Source organism: Batrachochytrium dendrobatidis (assembly GCF_000203795.2).
Source record: "Batrachochytrium dendrobatidis JAM81 unplaced genomic scaffold BATDEscaffold_1, whole genome shotgun sequence".
NCBI classification, from domain to species: Eukaryota; Fungi; Chytridiomycota; class Chytridiomycetes; order Rhizophydiales; genus Batrachochytrium; species Batrachochytrium dendrobatidis.
The window spans coordinates 4,396,959-4,405,930 of NW_006281099.1; the positions used below are offsets into that span (position 1 = coordinate 4,396,959).

The 8,972-nt window shown below is 38.8% G+C and overlaps 4 protein-coding genes across 4 annotated transcripts in view; 2 read left to right on the forward strand and 2 right to left on the reverse strand.

The window, feature by feature from the left end:
* Nucleotides 1-54: 54 nt before the first annotated feature.
* BATDEDRAFT_22606 (uncharacterized protein) lies at nucleotides 55-1,318 on the forward strand (the record flags this gene model as incomplete). The annotated part of the gene is made up of 3 exons (XM_006675548.1): nucleotides 55-336; nucleotides 399-532; nucleotides 790-1,318. The coding sequence occupies 3 exons, from the start codon at nucleotides 55-57 to the stop codon at nucleotides 1,316-1,318; spliced, it is 945 nt and encodes a 314-aa protein (XP_006675611.1).
* Nucleotides 1,319-1,453: 135 nt separating this feature from the next.
* On the reverse strand, nucleotides 1,454-2,572 carry BATDEDRAFT_22607 (uncharacterized protein; the record flags this gene model as incomplete). Its single annotated transcript, XM_006675549.1, has 2 exons — nucleotides 1,454-1,859; nucleotides 1,974-2,572. 2 exons carry the CDS (start codon nucleotides 2,570-2,572, stop codon nucleotides 1,454-1,456), a joined length of 1,005 nt encoding a protein of 334 aa, XP_006675612.1.
* Nucleotides 2,573-5,341: 2,769 nt separating this feature from the next.
* BATDEDRAFT_22608 (uncharacterized protein) lies at nucleotides 5,342-6,181 on the reverse strand (the record flags this gene model as incomplete). The annotated part of the gene is made up of 1 exon (XM_006675550.1): nucleotides 5,342-6,181. The coding sequence occupies one exon, from the start codon at nucleotides 6,179-6,181 to the stop codon at nucleotides 5,342-5,344; it is 840 nt and encodes a 279-aa protein (XP_006675613.1).
* A 2,267-nt stretch (nucleotides 6,182-8,448) lies between these two features.
* Nucleotides 8,449-8,972, forward strand: part of BATDEDRAFT_22609 (uncharacterized protein) — a gene marked incomplete at both ends in the record, with an annotated part of 916 nt that continues 392 nt past the window's right edge. Inside the window, one exon of the mRNA XM_006675551.1 lies at nucleotides 8,449-8,925. Coding sequence (XP_006675614.1) covers nucleotides 8,449-8,925 — 477 coding nt within the window. The remainder of the gene's footprint in view (nucleotides 8,926-8,972) is intronic.

The window sequence follows — 8,972 nt, forward strand, 5'->3', positions numbered from 1 at the left end:
TGTCCATACACTCTTGATCAATATGGGACTGCTGCGATGCAGTTTCATACCACCATGCAGCAACAACAAACAGCCATTCAAGCACAAGTTCAGGCCACTGCTACAGCCATAGCAACCAATGGCGTAGCTATTGCTTCGGCCAATGCTGTTGGTGGTGCAGCCGCGGCACCAGTGGTTGATCCATCTGTATACTGGGCTCAGTGGCAGAACTGGAATACCAATCTGGCTAATTATGGAAATGTTTTGTGGAATGCTGGCTGTTTGTCTACTTACTGGGACAACGATAGCAATTATTATAATGCAATGATTGCTCTGCAGCAAAATCTCGCACTTCAGGTAACTTTAAACTCGAAGGGTTGAGTTACTATTCTAAATATTAACATGTAAACCCATTATAGAATCAGGCTATTTGGAATAATATAGCCGCTGCTAATCAGCAAGCTGCAGCACATGCCAATGCGCTGTATCTACAGACTGCAACCCAAAATGCGCTGACAACATTCAATTCGGCAGCATGCCAGATTAATACAGCGTATGGAGCACAGTTGGGATGGAATAGTGTTTCGGGAACTTCATGGAACTGTTGAGGCTTGTATTGAACTGAATTCCTTGGCATATCATCCAATATGCAGAATGATTAAATAAAGTTTGAAGTTGGTTCAGATCTTGTCGATATATTATCATGACATTGGCTGAGCGGTAAGTAGTGTTGGCTAGAATGATAGTATTCAGCCATTGCTACGTGTAAATGGTTTGTATTAACGATACTCATGCTGTATTCGCCTCAAGGTTTGCATTGATTGAAAGGGATAGAGCTGTTGCTGCCAAGACTCGAGCAGTTCATCCATCATCCTCTACAACTGTTCAGAAAAGACTTGAGCCATCCACTTTTAACAAAAGACTTGATGCAAAGACTGCTGCAACTCTCTTGAAGCAGCAACAACAGACTGGTCATAAAATGTCCAATTCTGCTGCCAGTATGATGACCAAGCAAAGTAATGGTCGTACTAAAGCATCCAAGACCATTTCAGTAGTCAAACCCCTTGTAAAGCGTCTTGGACCCAAACCAGGTCCAATTGAGAATCGTCTTGGCAAGCGGCTTATTGACCGGTTAGGTGATAAACCCACTGCTGCTGGAAAGACTAAAGCTGTATTACGCTCCAAGAAAGCAGGAAAGGTATCCAAGACTATAGTATCCAACTCGACTCCTAAAAGCAAGACTCGAGGACGTGTTGCTAATATTGGCTCATCCAGTTATTCTGCAGCAGATATGATGGATGATGACGATTACAAATTTGGTCAAGCTGCAATATATTAATTCTCGATATTTCAAGATTATAATTAGACTGGTTCATTACTATGGTTGCAGCTGTGGAGTGGATCTCTATTGCAGTGTGGATGGATGCGCAATCATTACTGCACGATAAGCCTTCAACATGCTTCGACTCGTGCATTACAAAATATCGGGTGAAACTGCAATAGATTCAAGTGGTGCATGCGTTGCTTGATCAACAGACTCACCCCAATCACTTGCCGGATCTTGTTGATCAGTAGTTGTTGCATACTCGATAGAAAGCCGAGCCGATTCCTTATTAGACCGTGTCGGCTTGTCCTTGTCTGAATCAAAACAAATGATGCTATCGGCTGCATATACTTTTGTCTCTGTGGACTCCTGTTTTTGCTGATGTGCACAATCACACAAGTCTTTTAGCTCGTCTTTATGCGTATTGACATACTCGACGGCTGTACATGCCGCTGCTTTTTTGGCATCGCGTTGCCCAGTGCCGAGACATTGAGCCAATACCATGTTGTGATACGTGATAGTTGCGGTAGTACCTCCATGTAGACCATATTCATATCTGAATGTTTTGTTTTTAAAAATAGTTGGATTTCAGTACTTTTTGGCAATTGTATTCAACAGAAATGCAGACAATAGATTTGTAGTTGTCAAATTTACCCGACAAAAAACATACGTGTAATCTATCTTGACACATTTAAACAATGAATAGGACAAGGTTCGCAATTCAGCAACTGGGTTTTCGTATATCATTGATTCTCCACCAAACAGCGATGTGAATCGCCACCACCAAGGTGAGATCACTGTGATGTCAAACATGCTTTGCACGCAGTGTATATCAAATTGAGAATCTACAAATACAGCACCTAGCATGGACTCGTAAACATCACCTGCAGTTTTTGGTGCTGTATTTCCCTTGTTCCAAAACATTCGAGCAGAGGCAATTTGAGTAGCTGACGTCGATATTGGTAATGGAGTAGATGATTCAGATGCGAGATAGCCTTGAACCCATGCAGTAAACCGCCCGATTGCTGCTTCCATAGTCATATCTGTATGGCGTATATACTTTACCAACCCAATTTGAATTGACACACATGCCAGAAATTGATTGCAAACAAGCTCAGCGCGAAGTTTTGATAATCCACCTGGATTCAACGGTGGTGTAATTTTATACAAATGTTGCATTGCAAGGTAAGAAAGCACTGCATCTCCTAAAAATTCAAGCCGTTGAAACATGCTACCCAGTTTTCCCGTTCCTGAATGGTTATAGTCCATGATATCAACGAGTTTATGCATACTGCTTACTCCACACACATCACGCACATCAAACCAGTTCAGTGATATGCGAGTGTTGCGGTTTGACCAAATCACAATCACACATATTGTCGACTGTCTAACTCGTTGACATTCAAACCGTGCCATCACTAGTCACAATATAATGGTTGACTGACTTGTTTGATTGACCTGACATATCGACACTTTGCAAACCTCGACTTGATTCATCAACTTGGATATTCATATAATATTGGGTTTGTATCATCACGTTGGACTCGTTATCAAACACCTTGATGTGTCCATACAACTCAAACTCGATATACACACATTAGTTACTGTTTGACATGACTGGGTTGATCATCAATACCAGACAGTGCAACTGTATTAGTTGTATGATACAATCGATCATGGTTGATTCATCACTATCAAATATCAAATGTTGATCACGTATACATTGATTTGTAATTGCATGGTCCGTTGGTAATACACACTATGATATGATTGACAAGTTGTTGCTTTGCAGTAATCAAATGTACATCACCTGTAACATTGGATGTAATTGACGAGTTGTAACCGCCAGTCAACAATCATCGATATGTTGGTGATTGTATTGACTACATGATTGGTATTGATTAGCTGTCATGATCGATTGGTGGACAATATAATCCACATTGATTATGACGTGTTGCAACTAGTTGATATATGCAGACTCGACTGATAATCGAGTATATGTTGATGTGTAACTCTGTCACTGTTGGTTTGGATCGGTCATTGCTACTGCTTGTATATACAGTGTATTCATGTGTGATGTATCGGATATCAGTGTTGAACCTGTTGAACAATATATTGTCATGTCGCATCAAATCGCACCATATTTAGAATGCAATCATTGATTGGTTGGTTTAATGATCGACTCGACTCACATTCGACTTGTGGCCATAAATATGCATTGTTGATTAACACGCATATATCGACATGTATCAGACTCGGACATGGTGTATATCAGTTGCATATACCAATCACTGATGTAATTGATGATGATCGACTAGTCAATCAATTGGGTATCAACACCAATATCAGTTCATTACCATATGAATACTTGCAGTTGTGACTTGTATTCAGTCAGCAATGTTGTATGTCGTGACTCGATACAACATACAGCATGATATATTGGACAATTGTATTGCAACACGGTCAATGGCATGCTGGTGATTTGTTGTGCTGTCTGACTGTATATATGGTGTCGATCAGTGTCAATCAGTAATGCATTTGTATTGGTCATGAATTGTGTGCAGTGATCTGGCAGTATTGTGATGTATGATATCATGATCAATGCAAAACATCATTTGATCAAACACGGTAATTGTGATTGTGATTACAATCTATAATTGGATGTGGAATACAATCACAATCACAATTGGCAGGATATTGGGTGACTTTGTGTGAAATAACCATTATTGGTAGTTCAATCTGGATATACACAAAAAACAACCGACTGTTGCATAGACTGTATTTGAATTTGCATGATAGCAAGTCGTTGGATGACCCGACCTGTATACAAATTGACTGATAAATGACAAATGGGACCAATCTAAACAGTGCACAGATGGATGCTGGTCAAAAAACATGACCAATTGAACAATCAATCAAATACTTGGCATACAATGACAGTGTATGCTGTGGTAATGGATTGTAGATGCGATGATAATTATCCATAATGGCACTACCTGATCACTGGATACATGACCGCAATTGGAGAGATCAACACAGCATACTAGTGAAGTTGATTATACACCAACAGCGATGCTTGTATATTGATTCACCCTATAAGGTGTATTTGGCTTTTTCTAAATACCCATTTGGAGATTGCTGATTGTCACCCTTGAAGCTGCCGTCGTTATAAAACGGCAGTCATATATCAGATTCAACCCATTTTCATCACACTACTCGATACAATGCTGATTACTCTAGAATGCATTCTACTTGCGTTACAAGTGGTTGCTGCAGTTCGACTTGCATTAGAATCACCTTTTGGAATTGCCAGTCCATCAAACAATAGGCTGTCAAAACGATCACCCGTTGAATTGGATGGTGATGTTGCTCAATGTTACACAATGAGATTTAATATTGATGGAGTTGATGTATGTATCATGCGATTTATTGTAATGTGTGTGATATGTTCAAACCGTGCATGTATTGGATCAGTTTAATATAGTATACTGCTGCAAATACCATGATTATTACATTCCATTAGTATGTGTGATCATATTGCACCAATCGACCAGTATACGATCACTGCATACATCAACATGTGCATAATGACCATATTGTTGGCATTGTATATTCAACATGTGATACTTGACACACTACAAAGTTGATACTGCGACTGATGTGTGTGATCAGTCAGGCTATTGATGCAACCATTTTGACACCACAATCAACGAGTCAAACCAGTCAAATTGATCGGATCTGATATCAACACACATGACTATTGTTGGTATTGGTATTGCATGTGCCAATACGACATGTCAAGAAATATCATATCGACACAATACACACATGCATGTCAGCACTATCAATGTGTACAACTATGCAATATACAATCAACTGCATTGTATTGGAAATACAAGTGTCAATGTACAATATGATATCATGCCAATCAAGATTGTGTACAATGATCAGATATAATGCATGCACATACAAATTTATTGTAAATTAAACCATAATGACAATTGAATTGGTTGAAACAAGTCCAGATTAGCATTTAAATCAATTGAGTGGATCGTCACGTTTGGGTCGTTTAAAGAATGATCCCAATCCATCCATAAGCTTGGAAAACCCTTTCCGTTTATTGGAGGGAGCTTTCTGTCTAGAGGATCCAGATCCAGATTCTTCATCTGATGATTCTTCGTCCGATGATTCTAAATCTTTGTGTTTTCGTCGACCACCAGATTTTTGATCAAGATCCTTGTTTTTTAATGATTGCTTTTCAAGGTAATTTTTAGCGGAAGGCGTTTCTTTGATAAGCGAAGCTTGGTGAGCAACTGTTGCAACATTCATAGTGGCTCCGAAAACGAGACTCACAATCTGTTGATCGGTCTCCCATTCTTTTTCTACAAGATCACCAAGCTTGGACTCGCACTCAACAAATTCTTTTCGAAATTTGCCAAATTCGAAATATTGAGCTTCAAGATCAAGCTCAGCCTTTTGAATTTTTTCATCGTGCTCTGGATCGCCACCTTTTCTTTGAGGTTTCTTTTCCAGAGTTTCAAGCTTTTTTTCCAAGCGCTTTACCACCTTACGTTGACCCTCATATCGAGATTTTAACAACTTGCATATTTTTCTTTGCTGTTTACGATCATGATCTATCTCTGCGTATTTTTCGAGCAATTCCTTGACGTTACCTGGAAGTGGATCAAGACCGTCTAAGCCTATACCGTTTGGATTAGGAGTTGACGAGGTGTTAGCTTCAGTACTTGTAGTTTCACTGGGAATGACGGTTGAAGTGCTAGTTTCAACATCTGTAGTTGCACTGGGGTTGACTGGGCTGGCTGTAGTAACCGAGCAGGCAAGCAAGATCGATGACAATACAGCAACTGCGAGTTTCATTCTACTGGTTTGGTTGAGCAAGTTGTAATGTCATTCAACAGGTCGGTTTTTGAACTATATTTATATCCATTATTGAATAAATGGTATTAAAAGCATATTCCTTGAATAGTCGTTTCAAGGGCTAGCGTTGTCAGGGTTGAATGTTGATTTGTTGTCAATGCCAAACTTTGAAGGGATCTCACTTTATATGTTAACCTGTAACCTTGGCTGAGCTGCTATCTGACCATACATTCGAATATCATATGGTTGATTATAAAGCTTCACCCTAAAAAGGGTTATGATCAAGGGTTAGGGTTAAGAAATGAGTATAAACCAAAACTGCAGAGTTGACACTCGACTATTAGTTGGTCATCAATATTGTTGTGATATTCCATGCTTGTTAAAGTAGCAAGTGATTGGCATGATTCAACGTACAAGTAGTGTATAGTGAGCATCGGATGATACTGTTTTACTTGAACAAGAGTGCTAAATCCGTTGGAATAATTGTAATTTAGTCGTCTATTTCTGTACTACATTTTACACCCTCATTGTTACACAACATCAAATGTATACAAAGAAAACAGCTGGAAATAGAGTGCGTTTGTAGGAATACAAAACACCATACACAAGATGACAGCAGTATTGCGTACATACAAATCAAAGTATGCTATCATGATTGTCAACGGATTGATTAAAAACAACTTTATATCCAACTTGTCCATCAACAACCAACAACTCTGTTGGAGTTTTGTGTAATCTGATTTACATTAATTTAAATGGAGTGTGTATGATCTGTGACTGTTAGTAGTTGACAGAAAATAACAAATCAAAAGTGTAATGGGAGTTGCACAATAATTCAGGATCAGCAGATTTGGAGTTTTCAATGATAATGAAAAGATGTAGTAAAACAATAATATGTTGAAATGGTTGGAAGAGTCATCTATTAATAAATATGAGTTATAGTCAGTCTTGTAGTAATTGATTGTTTGTATCTTGGTGACACAAACAAGTAGAATGTATGATGAGCAATCAGAAAAGTAAATTGATCAATATGTGTAATTCCTATTATTTACCAAGTCAAATAGTGGAATTACGGCACACAAACATTGGTGATACGAGTCCCTTGGATCATCACATATTACCATTTAGTATTCTGCATGGATACTCGACACATTTGGTAGTCATACATTGTACGATCACCAAGTTTGAACCCACATTCATGTATTGTGTTTGACTGTCAATATTGCCAATACAACTCTGTACACACATTTGTTGTATTCTGAATCACGGATACGATCGCAATCTAGTTCAACAACAATGATGACACATGTCAGTAATGCAACTGTTGTTTGCATGCCAATCACCACCAACAACACCACTGTATTGTCAACCAGTCCATGACACTGACTGTTTATTACACACCAACACTGTTAGTGTTCCGTTTACATGACTAGACTGCAAGTTGTCGTATTCGTTTCTGTAGATTTGAAATTGTTAGTAATCGAGTTTTGACATTCAATTCGTGCTGTTTTTGTATATTTTTGTATATTGCTGGACATTCAACTCAACGTCTTGTTCCAAAGTAGACATGTGTTTGATGTCATGTTTGTATAATCGAAACAGGAATCCAGTTTGTCAAGTAAACGCTGCAAGACTCTTGACAATCAGTCATGTACAGTATTGAGTCGGATGTTCATACTATTGATAGCATGACAATTGACAGTTCAAGAGTTATGTTGAAGCTTTTCTAATCATTGGCAATACTTTGAGTTTGCATATTGAAAGTATTACAGTTGGCATAAAGTATTGATATTGCTGATATGACCATCAATCCATACTGCATTGAACAGGACTGCAACACAGTATCATATCACTAGATCAAGTGTTGAAGCAGAGCCGTTTGAAGGATTTTACCACTAATATTTGACCAGCTGTTGTGTGGATAAACTGTTACCCTATACTGACCGTAACTTGAAACTGACTGATTATGCCAATCGATCTTGACATATTCTCTAGTATATGGGTCAGGGTCACCAGTCCTTGACTATGAGTCCTGTTTCATTCAATGACTGAAGAGTTGTGCATAAAACAGCCTACACATGAGTATATGTGCTACATATACCTAAATGGCGGTCAAGCTGTTGCTGCATAAGCTCATATAACCCGTATGTCTTGATTATATATTTAATCGCTATGAAGGTATGGTTCATATCCACAACTGGCTCATTTATTACCAAGAATTGTCCTACTAATTGACAAGCTTTATCACATCCATTCTCGTCGACAGGATGAAATTCATATCGATTATTGTGTTGTTGCTATTGTCGGTGACAGTCAGTGCAGTAGTCATTGATCGTCCGTCTGCCATCGAATCAGAATCTGTAAAAGAATGTTCAACACACATGCAGCAACACACTGGTATTTGCGCTTCAACTGGAACAGAGCAACAATCAACTGGAACCAATCATGATGTAGCTCAATCGACTATAGATCCCGATGATTCAGACAGCTCTGTTGAAGAGTCCGATGAATCATCGTCATACTCTGAGTCCAAACAGTCAGATGATGATATATTTGACAACACACTATATGACGACGTCTGCCATCTCCCTAAAAACTATATCCCAGAGAATGAACGGACCATTCTCACACATCAGCAAAGGCTGGATAGAGTCGAAAAAATAATGAGGAATATGGGTATGGAAATTCCAACTGATGTTGGAGACGGATATCCGCACAAGATGAGCACCAAGGCAAAGGAAAGAGTACTAGAAGCTAAACAAAAGGAGCGTAGAATGAGCTCATCTGATAA